At 32.3% G+C, this 19,908-nt stretch overlaps 1 protein-coding gene across 2 annotated transcripts; it reads right to left on the bottom strand.

Annotated features, from left to right (window-relative positions):
* Positions 1-1,741: 1,741 nt before the first annotated feature.
* LOC117683642 (atrial natriuretic peptide receptor 1) lies at positions 1,742-15,379 on the bottom strand. 2 transcript variants are annotated; one of them, XM_066073432.1, is made up of 23 exons: positions 14,996-15,379; positions 14,410-14,790; positions 13,228-13,388; positions 12,349-12,483; positions 12,004-12,139; positions 11,545-11,636; positions 11,054-11,189; positions 9,901-9,982; positions 9,492-9,609; positions 8,659-8,727; positions 8,013-8,090; positions 7,605-7,709; positions 7,217-7,288; positions 6,799-6,913; positions 5,937-6,098; positions 5,336-5,504; positions 4,887-5,036; positions 4,486-4,609; positions 4,243-4,311; positions 3,730-3,904; positions 3,189-3,287; positions 2,723-2,814; positions 1,742-2,567 (listed from the first exon to the last, which is right to left on the bottom strand). In XM_066073432.1, exons 1-23 carry the CDS (start codon positions 15,315-15,317, stop codon positions 2,523-2,525), a joined length of 3,087 nt encoding a protein of 1,028 aa, XP_065929504.1. In that variant the 5' UTR covers positions 15,318-15,379; the 3' UTR covers positions 1,742-2,522. The 2 variants fall into 2 exon arrangements, with proteins under 2 accessions (XP_065929504.1, XP_065929503.1); XM_066073431.1 differs by having other exon boundaries at positions 6,799-6,946; positions 14,996-15,378.
* Between the last annotated feature and the right edge of the window lie 4,529 nt (positions 15,380-19,908).

Below are 19,908 nucleotides of genomic sequence, written 5' to 3'. Positions count from 1 at the left end.
TTGTGGTTTGAAACGGTACATATTTTTTCACCACAATAAAACTACATAAATAGGTTTCATTATTTGATTTTTTTCATTTGCATTGAGATTTGTCTCTCTTTGTTAGGTTGATATTTTTTCTTCATTTGAATAATACAACATATAGCATATCCTCAAAAATACATTTAATAAATAAATAAATAATTGCTATTGCCCAATATCTAAAAAAAAACAAGTAAACAAATACAAGTATATATACCCTTTTTTAAATATGTTTCGTTAAAATTCTCCATATATTTTTCCAACACCCCTCCTTTCTGACATTAAATAAAGTACTTGTGTTAAGGATATATTTTTCAATGCATAGAATTTATGGGGATCTGTAACAATAATTATATAGAAATGAATATAATATAATATAATACACATTCACACAGCTTAGATTTATGCATTAAACTTGATATATTTTAAGATGTTTGAATACGATTAATTTATGTTCAAATTCTTATCAATTATTTAAACATTTAACTAAGCAACTGCGGTAAACGAACTTACCGAAATGACAGATGTTCTATATCACCATTGCAGTATATTGAAATTGATGATATATTTGGGAGAAGGAGATAGACTCTTCCTTTCTCTCGGCTGTCTGGGGGTGAAGTGTATCAGTTTCAGGATGAATATGAATGAAATGTATGTGGAAACGCAGAAAATTCTACTGATCTGTAATTCACTAGGTTTATAGATGACGATGAAAATGATATTTGAATTAGTTCATTATATATCAATATATTAAAATGAATATTGGATCAATGAATATTTAATCACCCTGTGACAATGAATTCGTCCAATTGAAAATTAAGATTATAAAATAATTATTGCTTGCAATGTACAAGCATACAAGCAAGGTTTAGGGTCCGTTCTACACATGCTTCAGCAGTACCATAAATGTGTGCCACAATGAATGGTCATAAGGGTGACCAGTTAGCTGCAGAGACTTAGTACGCCCCCCCCCCCCCCCCCCCACCAGCCGTCTAGACTATAGCTGATTACCCTGTGTATTTTGTGCGTTCAAGCGGAAAATGTTTTCTTGTCAGAATTTGGTTAGGTTATATTTGGAATATATCACAAATTTGTTAAATAACCGGTTTGTGCAGCCCTATTTCAATATTTCAATTTTTAATACACCCTGGACGTCAAAGGAGACTTTAATGCACTCAAATTGTATACAAAACATCACCTAAGCTTTTTTTTTAAATAACTAAGAAATGGGAGTTCTGTATTAAGCTTATATAACAATTTAGTTGACTATTAGAAATTAATGCCATACTAAAGCATTGTAAACATTCAAAAAATTAAAACGGGAAAATAAATTTTGACCAAAATCGTGACCATGCCCCTTTAAACAAGATATTAACTTATTAATGTAATCAAATGAGTTACAAGCATAATGTTATCACCTGTGCATGTACATGTACTCTGCAAATTTAAATTAGATTTTCGACGAATCTTTTATGCCAGCGTGACTGTATTATTGTCAAAATGATTTATTTTTATTTGTAAAGCTTTTTATCGACGCAAAAAAGAAACATTCTATTTTTTAATCGTGTAAACAAAACACATGTTATTATTCCACTTTTTAAAATATTTACTTAAACTTTTTTTACAATACAAGTTTACCACATTAATAATCAATATTAAATAAAGAGGATAATATAAATACAATGCGTAACAGTGATTAATAATAATGAATAATCAAAGTACTGAAAGTACTGAAAAGCGCTAACCTAGCTTGGTTCTAAGAAAATTTACTGTGTGCAAGCGTAGGCGGAATTGAGCCTTATTGAAATTTTGGTTTATGTTTAATGAGTATCAATTTAAAGTATCGAAGGCCAGATTTCTTTAAATATATGTTACTTTCTGAAGATGATGTGAATTAAAGCTGAACACGACTTGTATATGGATACTTGCCTGAAAAAAGATATATGTTAAAATCACAAATTATACCTTTTGAACAGTAATTTATCACAGTTTTTGACATTTTCTTGCAAAGAATCGATTTTATTTTTCTAAATTTTAGCTTCTGAATACGCACTATATTTTTTCATCACTGCGTAGCATCCCGTGCTGATGTACGTAAGCCCCGCAAACCAATCGTATCTACTCGGCCATTTCCGTCACCCAGATAACTGGTTCCCTATACATCTTACCAGTTTAAATGATGTATATTTCTGCTCATAGAGGGCAGTTATTCCTTGCACCGGAAATAGAAGTCTAACGACAATAAAGCGCTGAGCTATGCTTAGCGCTTTAAAAAAGAAGAAAAAAAGAAGATGTCAAAACACGTAAAAAATACAAGTAAGGTGATGCTGTATACAGTTGCGTCAGTCACATCAGTGCATTGGGGGGGGGGGGTGTATAAGTCGAATAATGACGCATCACGTTATTCATGAATATTCAAATTTTTGAAAATTGAAGTTCTGGTATAAATTGAGGAGGTGTTGGCAACGTTAAGACCGTGACTAGCAGGCTCTGTGACAGTTTTAAGCTTGTCGGGACAACCAGTAAGTTCTCATCATGCCCTTCCCCTGAAAATAGAATAAACTTTAATAAAATATACGAATGTTTAAGAAACATTTATCAATTCAAATGACAATAGATGCATCTAACTTAAAATCACAAACGGTATAATGATGTAGTTATATGACATGAATAGAACATAATCAAATCAGGACCGACTTGCCTTTATTTGTATTTCTCCTCGTTCTTCAAGCAAAAAGTCCTGGTGAGTTTTCAGAAGGTTGCGAGTATTTTCACTGGTATGTATTTTCATGGCTAAAAAAACAGAAAACAATGCAACAATACAGAATACAGCTCAGATGTAGGTACAGTCTTAGTTATAGAATTTAGGAAATAAACTGCAAGGATCTAGAATCACATATTTAAATTCGACTTCTAATTCGACGGACGCGTACATTGTATGCTTTCTTGTCACTATACAATAAACATGTACGTTTCTTTGTAAATCTATCATAAAGCCCTTTGAGCTTTATTAGATTTGATAACGCGCCGACCAAAATTATCTCCTCATAATACTCAAAGAATGATTATTTATTCCTTATATAATTCCTTTTGCTGAAAAAAATTCTAAGCTGGATCGATAAGCGAAATGTGCAACATGATAAAATTACCGAAAACACTTGACTTACGTTCCCCACTGGATTCCATCCGTGAAGCTGTGTTTACAGTGTCACCAAACAGGCAGTACCTCGGCATCTTCTGACCCACTACGCCTGCGCAGACTGGACCTATCAAACAGCAGATTTCAACAGGTTGTTTAATATTATGTGAATCTTCGGGTGCCATTTATAGATTCCTATTCTTAGATTTATATTAGATCCTTCTTTGTAAGAAATTGCTAGAAAAATATGTATGCATTTAGTTGATAAAATCTGTTGAAAATAAAATTTTGATTTTGGGGTAATACAGTTGGGCTTGAAAAAATAAAACAAAAATCATCCTAAAACAATGCATGGATCTTTCTGGATTCGAACCCATGATCGGTGGCAGACAGATTCTTGTGTGAATTAGTGATCTGCAATTATTATATATAACGGTTGAAAAAATCTGTAAGTGAATCTGTCGTGTGATTTTGGGCTTTTTAATGGAGAATTTGACACGGTAGTCCGATCTATCTTAAAATAGATCAGACTGATTACAAAATTACACCGCTACATCACTATTACCAACCAGAGTGCATTCCAATCCTGGCACATAAGCGGTGATCCGGCTTGTGTTTGATTTTAAAATTCTTAACGCTCTCTAGGATAGAACACGACATCCCGGCTATTTCCACCACGTGTTGGTCGCCATTTCTCGTTGGTAGACCGGAAACTACCATGTACGCGTCACCGATTGTCTCAACCTGAAAATACAAAAAAGGTGTTGTTTTTTTTGTTTTATTTTTAAATACATTAATGATTTTTGTATGTGGTAATTAATAACCAGTGTATTTTTTGAATGTTTTAATATGTTATTTATAAAAATTAGATAATACTGCACTTTTATTTCAACTCTAACCTAAAATACGAAAACCCAGTCATACCTATACCTTTAACTAATATAAATCACATTTCAATTATATCTAATCACCGTGACATATTGTGTTTATGACATTAACACTTAGCGCTTTAAATCATATAATGACCAACACATATATTTTGACAAAATGACACGTAGTAAGTAAGTGTGGGAACGTTTTACCTTGTAGACGTCAAAGTGTTCAATGATTTTGTCGAAGCAAATGTAGAGATCATTTAGAAGGTCAATCACCTAAAAACACAAACAAGTAAGTAAATGTATCTGAATGTATATACTTCTATACTTTTGATAATGTACAATTTTTATTATTATTGATTTTAAGTAAATCAAACTCTTATTATAATTGATTTTAAGATAATCATTTTTACTGCAATTAAAAAACAAAAATTGAACAAAGCACGTGACCTGCATGGGGGTACTCTGTGAGGACAGGCTGGTGAAGCCCACAATGTCACTGAAGTAGATCGTTACGCACGTGTACGCCTCTGGCTCCACCGTGCATCCAGTCTTCAGTTTGTCCGCCACGCTCCTGTACCATTATTTTTACTCAGATATTATTATCAAGATATCAGAATATCAAAACATATGAGCAAAACCCGTCTGGTAAAACATACTTTTTGCTTACATCGCGTGCATTGTTCTGTGAATACAGACAACAATTTCAATACCCACTTTCGAATGGTTAATATAAATGACACTTTGAAATGATACGTTGAATATATCAAAACATGATAAGAATGTCTACATTTAGATTTAAAGACAGCCACAAGCACAAGTAAGAGACTGTTAATTAGGTTGCATTATACCTTGGCAAGACCTGGTAGAGGAGTTCATCTGACTTCTTTTTCTCAATGATCAAGCTCTGCGTTCGATCTTCCACTAGATCCTCAAGGTTATTGGCATACTCTTCCATACGAGACAGCAAATTATCTAACAGTTTCTCTCCAGATTTATCCCTTAAATGAAAAAAAAAATCGTAAAGGAATCATATTATATTGTGGTCGACGAATTATCCACAGATTCTACCTTTAAATTCTAGATATCATATTTTTGTCCATAATTAATAGATAAGTTTAGTTGAGAAAAAAGCTAAATATATCAGTTTTTAAATTCTAACATTTTTCCCTATCTATTCATGCCGAGCTTTTCTTTACAAGGAGATTAATATAGTCAAGAAATGGTCTTGATCATTTAGCTCTCCTAATTTCCACGGAATTTTAATACCTCTAGCTTTCATGAAAATTTGGCATTTTACCATTGTAACTTGCGAGATTCTTTTCGCAGGAACTGAAAAGTGGGCCTGCAGTTTGGGTCTTCTTCCCAGCAGTACTTCATCAGTCCGACGACATCCGTGTCAATGCCCACCATGTTTAATCGGGGCCGGAACTGGACATCGTCGACGATTTTCACTTTCGTCACGATCTCTGCAATGTAGAACAGTTCGTGACAACATTTAGATCTGAATTATTAAAACATCTTAGGAAATTAAAAACATCGCCTTGTTATTTCAATTGTTTATGAAGTGTACGGATTTAAACCATTTCTTACTTACGTTGGAGAAAATAAACCATTATCTTTATTCAAAAATTAAGTCTGAATATTTAAGTCTGAATATTTTGCTATCAAAAACTTTTTTTAATCGTTAAACATGACTTGCTCAAATTAACAAAAAGACAACATATTTGCTCAATTTTTGACTAACTTAAATAAAGATCCTGACGTATGAGTGAATTTATTCAATCATTCAAATAATGCCTATTCACGAAAAAAAAAACCATATTAATGAAAAAAATTCTCTTTTGTCAAAAATATTTAAGAATAGTATCATGGTTATACTAAATATGTTTAAAAATTACCTTCCAAAGTTAAGAATTCTTTGTCATCTTCAAATGGCTCCTTTCTAGACAACACTTCATACATGATAATACCAAAACTGTAAACGTCCGCACATTGCATTTCTAAATGATCGGAAGTAGTCGTCGATTTCCGGAGAAGCTCGGGGGCCATCCACAGACATTCTTATACAAAAAGAAAATACAATCGTTACTGTCTACGCTTTAATACACTAAACGAAACTCATTTAAAAGAAGAACTTTGTAGAAAGATAAATAAAATTGTTCAAACGTTAAAGTTTTATTATTAACTTCTCTTTACAAAAGTGTATGGCTGTTAAAACAATGTCTAAAATACAGTACCGATTAGACCCAACCTAACAGAAAGTAAACCCCAACTAAACCACGGGTTTAATTTCTGGGTTTACTCTGGGTTTACCAGAATGGATCCAGAGTAAACCCAAAGTAAACCCAGAGAGTAAACCCCGATCAGAAGTATATCACTGAAAGCAGACTCTACATGTGTATTCGGAATATACCAGGGGCAGGAATTATAGGCAGTAAGATGGTAAGATAAAATACAGGTCTGCCTTACACCTCAGTACATACAAAAGCAGTTCTTGAGTAAACATAAAGTAAACCTCAAGCAAACCCAAAGTAAACCCCGAGTGGACTGAAATTTTCACAAAGTAAACCCGGAGTAAACCCAAAGTAAACCCAGAAGGTAAACCCAGAGTTTAGTTGGGTTTTACTTTCTGTTAGGTTTTGTCTGATCAGTACAGTATTTATTGACCATCCAGTCTCCTTGATGTTTCGTATAATATCACACTAAATGTTGATGAGATGTTTTTATACATTCATAAAACAAATTACATCCAGCTCTTACTTTCACTATGTAAATCAATATGATGGTCTTTCAAAGACTGTAAACCAAAGTTGGTCACTTTGAGGACGAATCTGCTGTCGATGACACAGTTACGACTATGAAGGTGGCCATGGAACTGTACGTTAGAAGAATGGAGATAATCCATGGCCTGATAAAGTGTGAAATATGTTCTTAACTGATGGTAAGGAAATTCTATAATAGTTATAAAGGAAAATTACAAACAATTTCTAAAATTTAAATAAATTGTAAATAATAAAAGCAATAAAAATACTCACAAAAGGTAATTTTTTTTCAGTTTTAAGTAAATTATCTGCATATTATCAAAATTTGTATTCTTCTCTTTGTAGGCTACAACATTTTATTCATTAAGAAAATAATCAATTCAAAATAAATTTCAATGAAAAAAAATCAATCTTACCTGTATTATATCGCGAATTAATGAAATGCTGAACTCCCTATTTAATACAAACGAATCATTGCTCAGAATATCCTAAAAATGAAAACTGTGGTTGAATATAATTGAAAATAGTACCCGAGCATATATTAATCCTTTTAACTGTTACATGTATCAAGAGCGTAACTGGGTTTTTTTTTCGAACCATTTATTAATATTAAGCTCATGCTCTGAAAAACAATTTTTATTTTCATTTAAAGATAAAGAGAAAAAATCAAATGAAGCATTCTAGGAAGTAACAAATTTTACATTTGTCATAAGAAATGCTTATTCATTTTAAAGTTGCGCTGTTTGAGGTATTATCCATGATTTTGTTACATGTATATGACATATATTTCTTAGTCACCCTTACCCTGAGGTCTCCGCGTGGACAGAACTCAGTGACTGAGTACAGACTTGAATCGTGCTCAGTGAGCCCCAGAAACTTGGTCAGGTTCGGACAATTGATGCTTCGTAACTTAAAAATCAGTAATAAATAACATCCTATATAATAAATACAATTGGTGTCTCGTAACTTAAATATCACAAATGATATCCTATGTAATATATACAATTGGTGCCTTCGTATTAGAATTAAAATTAGTAATAAATAACATCGTATGTAATATATAAACAGTTGGTGCCTTCGAGCTTAAAAATCAGTAATAACACAGCTATGATCGGCCGATGCTAATCACAAAACACGTCACAACTACATGTACCTAATCTAATTCCATAAAAAAATGTCATGGGATATACTGTAAATTTCTACATGTTTTACCTGAGACAATTCCATATAAAACGAGCGACATGATGGTCGTTGTTTTTTGTTGAATTTTTGTAAATACACTTTTAAACCCTAAAAATGAAAAGCATTTTAAAAACTGTATACACAGAAATAATAGGCATTGCTTTCAGATATCAATAGACAATAAACAAGTCTGTATCATTTATTTTTAACTCCGAAGTAATCACTCAATTAGTTAACAGAGAAACATAATATCTTATTGAGGATTATATTGACAAAAATATATTCATATATTTCTAAACGGTTGAAAAAAAGGAATGCTAGTAAATTTTGATGCTTCTCCTTTCTAAGAATTTTCGGCTGAAGTGAATGGATTTGTTGCGAATGAGATATTCACTAAATAAACTAGTCAGTTGTATTAGTCCAAAAAAAGTTATGACAGTTTTAGAAGTTATTATCTTATTTTCAGAGGGAAATGAATCTTATAGCGTTAAGAAGTAATGAAAGTTGACTATTTTAAAATCAGAAACAGGCATAAACGTTTTTTCAACATATTAAGATTTTGTTGAATAAGTCATAGGAAGGAGAAACTTATTGAGTTTAAAAAAAATACCACCACAAAACAGGAATATGAATATTGAAAACTACGTGTTTTTATATTTCAATATCGAGAGAATACCTGATATGATGCAACCTTCTGATCCACAGCCATTGTTTTTAAGCTCATCTCTTCAGATTTGGACTTAAGCTTTCAATTACAATAACATTAACATTAAAAACATATAAGTTTTAAAACAAATAGAAGTTATAATACTCTTATACAATATTAATTTCATCTACATTTGTTGCAAAAAATCTTTTCTTTTTAATCAAAACGATTGACAAAATCATTTCAAAGTGTTACTGCCTTGAAAGATTTTACTTGTAAAAAGGAGTGAGATTTTGTGTGTTGAAAATTATAATAAGCGTGCTTTTTTTTCTCGTAGAACTTATTTGATAATATCCTTAGACAGTTGGTGTATGTTTTAATATTAGGGAAAAATGAACTTCAATAGTAGACACATAATTTTTCCGAAGGTTTAGCGATTGGATCTTGATCAAAGCGGAAATTGAAATTTCAGTTATGTAATTTTTAATTTTATTTTTTTTTAAAAATTGAATCTGTGCTGCTGTGATCCACATGAAATATCATTTAAATACACATGTGCATTTTATAAATCACAAATGTTACAATAATATTTGGATAAACATTAAAAAGCCAAAAGTAAGGAAATAATGTACGAAAAAACTTAATTATTAGAGATTACTTCCGTCCCAGTCAGGACATGTCAGTATGTCCCCGTCTGTATGTCTGTGTGTGTGTGTCTCTCTCTCTCTCTCTTACTCTGTCTCTGTGTTTTTCTCTGTCTGTCTGTCTCTCTGTCTGTCTCTCTCTTTCTCTCTCTCTCTTTCTCTCTCTCTCTCCGTTTATATAACATATTTTTGGCAAATAAATAAAACATAAACCTGTACCTTTCCCTCAGAAAAACACAAAAGGGAATATCTACTATGACACTGGGACAGCCATGCTATGTCTTCCCAGGGTATTTTCCACCAATTACTCAACATTTCAGCGTCTCTCTTCATTTTCCTTCATAATTCATATAGAAACATTTTATCCCACAATTGTTAATTGTTTTCAATATCATGTTAGTAAGCTGTTTACAATATTTTTAACCAGTTATGATACAAGATCATGCAAATCTTTATTTATCTTTCCACTGTTAGAATTGTGACAACATGTGTTTCAGATTTGACAAATTAAGAATTAAATATAGTTAACATTAGTTCCACCTTAAATGGTTTTTCAAATCTAAAATGCGATAAAAAAAAATATAGCTAGCCACTTAGTTAAGAAAGGGATATTCAACAGAATACAAACCTATATACAAGTAAAACCATATTGCAGATGGCTAGAATCAACACCGCCAGCACAATGGATAATACCATAAAGAATTTGTTATCTATAACAGATGACACGATTTAATGATATAAAAATCATGATATATATGATAACATGATATATTATATAAATAGTACATAAAAGGTTTTCGAGGGGTGTCAATTTCAACTGATACCCTCCCAAACATGCACTATTTATTTTATTATAGTGAATGTCTAAATTTTAGAGAAAATTTTACTGCTTATATAAAGATGTTGTGAACTTTACGGCGAACCGTACGCGCATAATTTACGCACATGTAGCACTTCGTTGTTACCCATGGAGGTAACGCTGATGTTAATAAAACTAATTAAAAAGTTTGTTATATTATATTCTTCAGTACATTCTCATCATATCACTCTTTGTTTTTCCTCGGACCGAAATGTCACACTTTCATTGGACAGGTATTAAACTTAGCACGTGACTGCCTCATGTATCTCAATTTGGCTGTCATTGGCCGACGCTTCTCCTACTCATTTCGAAATTTCATATTAATTAATACAAAAGCTGCATGTCATAAGTTCTTTATATATTTGGAGTAGTTGCCATCTGAAATATTTTTTTTTTTAAATAAGAGCGGTTGCTCTTTGAATATTAAAGTCACTTTGTTATGTCCGGAGCATAGCAAAATAGCAGCGTCGAAATTTGCTCAATCTCTGCAAAGGAAAGGGAGAAAACGTTTAAAATTATATAGCAACAAAAATCGTAAGTAAACATTAATGAAGCAAGGTTTTTCAAAGAGCTTTTGAAAGGTGAGATTAATAATTTTGAAAAGTTTAAATAAGATAAATTGGACGAGATTTCAGGCAACTTGAATGCATGGTGGGGTTGCGTAGATGAAGTAAATCATCGCTTTTTGTAAAAAGGTATGTCACTTAATAGTCCTCATGAAAACAACACATGTATTAGGTTTGTTACTGACTGACTGCAGAGATGTATCGGGTTAATAGAACTCATAGATGGCGAGGCGTAGCACAAAGAAATAGTATACCTATTTGGTTAACAGTGTTAATATTAGATTTAAAAGAACTAAATTTTCTGAAAAAAGAAAGAAAAGGAAAAAAAGAAATCAAAAAAGGAATAAATACCGGACCTTCGATGACGTAACAATCAGCCCCAGTAAATCCACATCGAGGTTTGTTTATCGGAGGTCCTTTGTCGTTAGGCCAATGAATTGTATTGGAATTACTGAGATGGAATGCAAGAGACGACCCGCCGTAACCTACAGGCTACAGTCAACAATTGGTATTGTGTCAATATACTTAGCATGTACAATAATTCGAGCTTAAGTTAAGATACGGAAGCCAAAAAAATAAAAAAAATAGAAATAATTTTGCAAAGTTTAATGTTATATCAAAACGCAAAATAGTATGTTAAATCCCTTTCTAACAAGTGAAAATACAAAGGAAATGCCATATCATTATTATTATACTTAATTAGTCTGTTTGTCACTTCATAATAATTTTTTTCAGGGTACTGAACATTGCTTTTATCTGAGTTTACAGACTTGCATCATTCGTGAATGTCATACTTATTGTATTTAAGACACATTTTCTCATATACAGTTAATTTTATAAAACGTACGACAAATTCGCCAATGAAAGGGTCCAAATCCATGATCATCCAATTGATAACTCGATCACCAATGGCATTGATGAATAGATCACCGTTGATGCCTACAATTTAGGGGTCAAAGGCACATTTGAATTCCTGTGGTATGATTACAGTAATCGTGTTGAATGTTATTTATTATTCACACGTTAGTTGTCTTTATTTAAGCAAATCTTTGAAACTTGTTTGTTTGATTCCCTAGCGCAATTTTACTACCGAAAAATGTTCAACTGATGAAGAAATAACCCATGAACATCATAAACTTGAAATGAGAATAATAATGTTTCGACTGCGTATTCGAGTGATCTAGAACAAATCAAATATGTAACTATTACTAAATGATAATTAAACCATTAAGAATATTGATATTAATTATGTTAATAATAATTAAATACCTAAGCATAAATGAAAATAACAGAAAAGTTCCTCTACCATCAAATGTCCTGTTCTTTAATCTTCTGACTATATTTAAACCGTCTCTAAAATCAATTCCATCTTGAACAGTTTCCATGACAACTTCTCCATACAGCACTAAAGCTTCGTAGAATACCATTGCGTGTGGATTCGGCTGAAAAAGCATTGTTTAAATTGTTTACACTGTATCATTTATAGGACAAAATTCCTGATGACAATGTAACACTATGCGTTTTAAAATAACAACATGTAGATCGAATTCTAAGAATCGTGTTAATCATTTTATTGCATACAGAAAATGAAAAATGTGTTAACATTGATTGATTGTATTCAATGAATGTAAATAGACGCTTTTCAACTCACATCTTGGTCAAATATATCCATATTGTACTCCTCAAAGGACTTCCGTTTTATTTCCATCGCAAACTCTTTATACTCTTTTGTTTCTGATTGATACAAACCAATCAGAAAGACAGACTCAAACGCTTTTCTAACTGTCTGCAAAACATTTGACGTAAAAGTTGTCAATTCAAATATGACACATCAATTTTATTAGAATAACATTCATGTAAAATATGGGAGTACATATCAAGGGGGTTTGGTGGTCAACAATTTAACAATAAGATCTTTCTTAAACTTTTAGCGATGATCTTTTAGGCTATAAACTTTTAGATGGTAAAGAAAAAAATCTTTTATTTAAACTTTAGAATTCGATTATACTGTGGAATCATTTAATTTCGAAGGGGCCAATTCTCAGGGATGGTGGTTTTTTTGCGTATTTGTTGGGATGTAATTTCGTGGATGCGTTAGCTTTTAGTTTCAGAGTTGGTAAACTAAATCTTTTATGATAGGTATTCGTTGAGGATGTGAATTCGTGGGCGAGTGCTACCCACGATTACCACGACAATTGAGCCACCAAGAATTCTAATGTTTCCACAGTACTTCCTATATCCGGATATAGAGCTTCTCTTCTTAAGGGGATCAATATAGTCGACTAAATATGGGCTTGACCATCCAGCCTTCTAGAAGGTGATTTGCATATACCTTACATATACACTTTTTAAAAAGTGTACTTTGATTTTAATGAATGACTGTCTTAAACTCAAAGCCCTTAAAAATAAAATGCAAATCGACATTAAAATCAAGAAAAGAAGAGATTAATGTCTGTAATAGTTTGCATTGAATGCTTTTAACATAAAAAAGTATTCATAATTTTAAAAATAAAAAATATGTTATCTAAACCTGGTCGTCCTGATCCCCCATATTCCACGTGAACCTTCCGTTGACGTAACCATTATAATAAAAGAAAACAAAGAATGCATAGTCCCCCTCGGTCATTCCCATAGAGCTGGCCTTCAACATCATCCCACGCAATGCCACGCTGTCAGACACAACCAGGAAGACTACACAAAATAACACAAAAACACAAAATATAAGTCACCAAACTACATGCAAATACATTCTCTCTCTCTCTCTCTCTCTCTCTCTCTCTCTCTCTCTCTCTCTCTCTCTGAGAGACACTTATCTAAGACAAATACTGCAAGTATATCTTTTACTAAAATTAGAAACTGACATACAATCAATTTGTATAGTTTTTAAAATCCTTTTTACTGTATTATATTTAAGGTAACTCTGTACCAATAAAATTATGGGTTCAAAGTTAAAAACTTTTAACTTATTGGACTTGAATTTCATCAAAAATTAAATAAAATGTATAAGTATCCATACTATTCAAGATGTAAGGTAATACAATCCAAAGGCTGAAATTATCATCTGAAAATCCCACTTTCTTTGGTTTAAAAATTAAATATAAGTGGATGGATACTTGTTTGTCTATTCAAATTTTATTGCTTACTTCGCCAGAAAACTAAAATTAATTAAAAAAAAAAAAATTGCTTACATTAGAAAAATTATAGCATTTAGATATATCACTTAGAGAAAAGTAGAAAAGAGGTATTTCCCTCTGTCATTATTGAATTATGTCGAATATAATGATGAAAAACGCTTATTAAATATCTCCAAGTAAACAGTGATTTGAGTTTTCGATGTGCACCTATCATAACATAGAAATTACAAATCTACTTGCAAGAATTTTAATGAATTATGGTTTATGTAAAATGTATGACGTCACAGGAGGGTGGATTTACTTTAATTCTATAAAGACTACTATACAGTATACAGGTAAATATTCGCCCGCATTTAGTTTTCGCCCCCAATCACCCTCGTTGTAAGCGGGCGAATTTAAGACTGGGCGAATTCAAACGTTTCTTATTATCTCTCTTTAAACATAATTGCTTTTAGGCGAATTCAAGACGGGACGAACCTGTTTGCAATTGTATAAGGGCAAATATTAAACGGGGCGAAAACAACCCTGTATGCAGTATCAAACACGTGGGGAAAAATGAACAGCGTTGTAAATATTACTTCGCGATGTTTTGTTCGCCTCTTCTAGAACATCTTGATATCCATGCTCTGTTTGTGAAGAAAATTCCAGAAGGGTGGATTTTAATCCAGCTGCTAATATATTCCTATGAAATGTTCTAGCTAAGTCAGTGTTATGGAGGTTAACTGCCGGTGATAACCGTGTCGCGTTCTCTTCATACATAGCTGTAAAATCCGTCCAATTAAAGTGCGAAAATAAATTTAGATAAAACACAGAAAGTTCGTTATAGTCAAACGCCATTTTAGTCAGTGTCCTGAAAACGCGTTTGTCTTCGAAAGCCCCAGACGACCCTTCACTTCCAAATATTGGCATGTTCCATTCTGCGGCCATTCGTCCAATAAATTCCGCTGATGAACTGCAAGCTATGAATATAACACGTGATTATGAGGATGGGCTCTTACTATACTTGTTTTACATTGGAAATAATCAAAATTTAAGTTTAGCAAAAACCATTCTTTTTTTTTGCAGATACACAGATCGAAGGGTGTAAAAATTAGAAATCCTCTTACGACGTAATTTGAAATTTACTTACACAATCTAAAAGCAAGATGAAAAATAGTTACTTACTTGGTCCAATGACTGCGGTTACGTTCTTCAGGTGATACATCTCTGCTGCTGTCTTACCAAACAGACCACTCTTGGTAGGGTCACACTCCATTCCGTCTGGCGAGACATGCTGAATGATTTCTATGTCCATGGCTTCTCCAACAAAGTCTTTCAGTTTTCGAAGGCCTAATTCGACCGCCGGTCCACTTTGGTGAATTCCAAAAGGTAATGAAGTATCAGTCATAAAAACTCCTATTGTTATTTTGTCTCTTTGTGCTAAGACTAGAGTAAGCAATATAAGAAAGTAAATCTGACTTATATCTACAAATACTCTTCTTTCCATTATCTTCAATTTGAATCTTTAACCGTTTTAAAAATGTCAAAACTAGTTCGGATTTCGAAGAAAACAATTTAAGCAATGGTAAACAACTGGAAGTCAGAGTGCTTTGAAACACACAGTATTTATACATATAACATGATTTCAAATTAAGAAATAAAGCAATCAGTCCATTCTAATAGGGTCTTTAATCTGGCAGTAAATGCCATAAAATGTGGTCATTATTTTTACATTCTTCTCAAAACCATTAAAACAAAGACAATTTTTCAAACTTTTACAGCCTACTTATTTTTATGGTAAAATTAATTTCTTTGCATTAGCCAAATTTTAAAATGACGGTCGAGTACAGTGTTACACAAACAAAAACGTGTATGTTAAAGTATACTTAACTACCAGTATGTATACACTGCGTCACAAGAAGAAACATAGCATAGATAGGTACGGTGGAGTCATCCATTTCCGGAAGAAAAAGTTAAAACCCAGTGAAAACACTTTGTTCTTTCAGAATTGAAATAACGTGTAAATTTTAATCCGATGGTATCTTTGCTGCCCATTTTACAGGCGCTTAATTCCTCCATACCTTGATGATCATATTTTCATTGCGTGGACCCTGAGGTCCACGCAGAAAATATATAAGCGAGGTTAAACCGGATGCTATGGGGAAAATTCAGCCTGCGCATGAGCTAGCCTGGTTCCTGTGCGTAATGGGTAGCTCAGGGAACCAGGCTAGCACACGTTTATCTGAATCGGGATCGGGATTCCGTGCCATATGCACACATAAGTTCAAAGGCGCTGTAATTGTAAAGTTGTCGGTAAACAGTACAGAAACAAAGTATTCCTTTAAAAATGATTGGCATGTGATATGAACTATCAGTATTATGAAATAAGTTAATATTATGCCAAAACTACAACATGCATCAAATAGCATAATTTGCAATGTTTTGTTGTTTTCCGAATACTCAAGTAACTTAACTTTACTTTTATAGTAGGCGAGGCTAGAGAACTTCCCGATTAAATTGTTTAAGCATTTAAGTATGATTGAATAATTATGTCACTGTATAAAAGTTTAAATCTCAAGAAAAATGCATCATATGAATATGAAATTTTTAATTTACACAAAGCTGTCACTGCAAAGTTAACAAAGTAGTGCGAATCGTAATTTGTGCGCAAATAGTAGAATTCACCGGATGCCTTATACTGTACATGCAAACTTCATTCATAGATGATGGATTATAGTTATTTTAGAAGTATGAATCCTTTAAATTCTGAGATAAAAAGTCAGGGCTATACATACATGTATGTATACGTAATACAACGTACAAATTTAGTGGTTAAAAGCAGAGGGCTAGAGTCGGTGGAATCTCTGATAATCTTAAGGCTTTCACTTTTTCGTTGGAAACACATACAAATGGTCCACGTATTGTAGTCCTTTTTTAAAGGACAGCAACTTGTTGATTTTCATAAATTAATTTTAAAGTAAACGGGTTATGCAAGGGCTATTTGATCCTGCTTTGTTGTTTGAAATAACATGCACGCAAATTGTAGATTTTACACAACACATATCCGATGTAATATATAATCCTATGCGCTATATACTTCTTCTCCTGCGTTTCAACTCTCTCTCTCTCTCTCTCTCTCTCTCTCTCTCTCTCTCTCTCTCTCTCTCTCTCTCTCTCTCTCTCTCTCTCTCTCTCTCTGCTCACATAAGAATGTTAAAAGTATTTCAATATACAATTGTATCCTTTACGCACAACACTGCTTATGAACCTTATTAAAGTTTTGGATATATGGAAATACATATCAACAGTGACTGCATTGAGCTTTTACTTCGACGGTCTGCCAAGACCAACAGTGTGTAGACATGGAATTCCAGCATGCTGCTGCACCATGGTTCTAACAGGAAAACACCAAGATGCATATGCCCTTTGTGTACTTCATAGACATAAGATGGGTATCATATATTAAAATGTCCTTTTTATTCATAAAAGAGATAAATCCCTGATGTTTTACCGCATGACATGTGGTGACAACGAACAGTGGTCTAAATCAAAAGTCCAAAGAAAAAATACGAAGCAGACCAGAGCAAACACGGACCTCTTAAACAACTAGGGGTAGGGTCAGTTGCCATGGAGGAGTTAGAATCCTCTGTTGACCAGTCACACCCGCAGTGTGCTTTTGTCGTAGTTTGGTAAATGGAAAAATCCGCATTATTGTTATATTTCATTGAAGATATTCACGCTGTGATAAAATTTATTTCTAATTGCGTCTATTTTGCTCCTATCATGTAAGCTTTTCATAAACATACCGATGTCATTTCATGTTTTGTAGATATTTATCCTATAATACTTTTTTTAAAAACAAATAGAACACATAATAAATGTCGAGAAAACTCTACTTTCGGCTGTTTTGATCAATGTTGTTATTTCTTTTGCAAAGTCATTAGTGGTTTTACTTGCAAAACATTAAGCCATTGCCGGAAGATTATAAATTGATAATTTTACGATCAATTGGGTTCTGTGAGATTTTATGACGACATTCTTTAAACCATCATAGCTAAAAAGCATGTTGACGTATCATATAAACTCTGAGCTTTACTTAGCTTCAAAGTACTCATTAGCGGAGTATGATAATAAAGTCTTTTGTAAATATTTTCTTAATCACTGTGATTAAACGACTTTGTCAAATTGATAAAGGTAAATGCTCAATTATTTTTCATATTGTGGATTTAGGGCAATGCAATGCCATGTCCTATAAAATCCATTAAAGGAAGATACATTTCCAAATCGAGGTCATTTACGATGATCAAAGCTCAATATTACAGTATAATGGAAAGTATTTATAAAAAAGAGCTGAAGTTTATTTCAAATCACGTGGCTTATAGATCACATTAAATAGAATATTGCCGAAAGGCAAGTGTCATATAAAGGCAGAGATAAACTCTCTAGATAAAATTTATATCACTTTTCTTCTTTACATGTTCTCATTTAACATATATTTCCATAAATGTAATCACGTAGAAATGAAATCTGAAGTTAATAATATGCACTGCATCAAATTTAATTACAGTTTTTGATGGTTAAATTCTATTTTTCGTTTTGTTTCATTTTTATTGCTGCTGATTTAGCATCTTTAACGCCAATGCATAACTAAGCATCTAAATCTCTGCTAATTGCAAGTAATTAGCCCCCTTTAAAAGTAATGTATTTTCAAACAACCATTTATGGTACCAGAAATCAACAATATCAATAGTAATTGACAAGATTATTTAGTAATGTTGTTTGTCCTTATTTCAAAATATTCAATACCTGCCCATTTTTTTTAACAAGTTCCTTTGTACAACCTCTCAAATGATTTGATATTATGAATAATGTTAAAGCTGATTAATGATATCTTGGAACTTTAATAGACATCAATCGAATCAAGAACATTGATACATAATGTTCTTTTTTTTATACACAATACTCTAACTCGATCTGTTTCTTTTCTTAAATGAACGACTTCCTCGATATCAAAGGGCATTGACTAAATCCTTCAATTTGTAAGCCCTTAAAATTGATATCGCTTTTCATCAATGTAGTATCCGAATTTCTAAAGGCAAAAAATAAATGAAAATTACACTTTCTTTTTAGATAAACCTTAACTTTGCTGCAAAAATTGGTATCTTTTATGAATCAATTTTATGTAACGTTTTGTTGAAATCTAAGGTCATTGGCAAAGTTCTTGAATTTATGATACCTTAAAACTCGTATTTCAACATCAATTACGTCCTTCAAAAATTATACAAAAAGAACAAGCATACCTACCAAAACATTTAAATTCTCTTGAACTCATGACCCCGATACTTTAACCTCCAAGGTATGATCTAATCTATTGATAGAAACTGTTTAACAAAACATTGAAACCGCGTCATCTTGTGATTACTGTCTTAAAAGGTGTAAGTCTAGGTGAAGGGAGGTACCTTAATTAATTTTGATAATTTCTTAATGAGATTTTGTTCATAAACATTTATAATGTTAATAATTGGAAATAACTGTTTTATAGGTAACATTTTTATCCACATTTAGAACGTTTTTCTTTGGATAACCATGACTTGCAATCTCACACCGGTATATTCGACTAAAAAGCACTCTCTTCCATATCTTTTACACTCTCTGAAGATATTTAACAAAACTGACACTTCACCGTCTGGCTATGCAGTACAAAAAGTACACTAAAAAATATTGTGGTTTTGTTTCAAAGATTTAAATTATTTTCTTTTTGGATTTTCAGCGTCATAAGTAAAATTAATGTTTCATTGTTAAATATTTCATAAATAAAGTTTATCCCTACAAAACATTTAATCTAGCAACTTTATATTACAAAAAGAAGATACATATTTATTTAGATAAAGTTTGGCAAGATAAATGGTCTTAAAAGCTAGGCTGGGCAAAGGAAATAAAATTCTTTTGTTTTTTTAGCGTGAGGAATAGATAGAAAAATGACCAATCAAGAATGTAAAAATAAAATTCTTATGTGAAACGCATATTGATTTAAAACCCTTTCCGGTCAATTGTTCCCGTAAAATATACGTCGGGCAATAGAAAAATTATTAAATCCA

This window comes from Magallana gigas, chromosome 10 (assembly GCF_963853765.1).
Source record: "Magallana gigas chromosome 10, xbMagGiga1.1, whole genome shotgun sequence".
Classification (NCBI taxonomy): Eukaryota; Metazoa; Mollusca; class Bivalvia; order Ostreida; family Ostreidae; genus Magallana; species Magallana gigas.
Note: the sequence above shows the minus strand (reverse complement) of the source record. Positions and strands in the feature narration are given on the sequence as shown.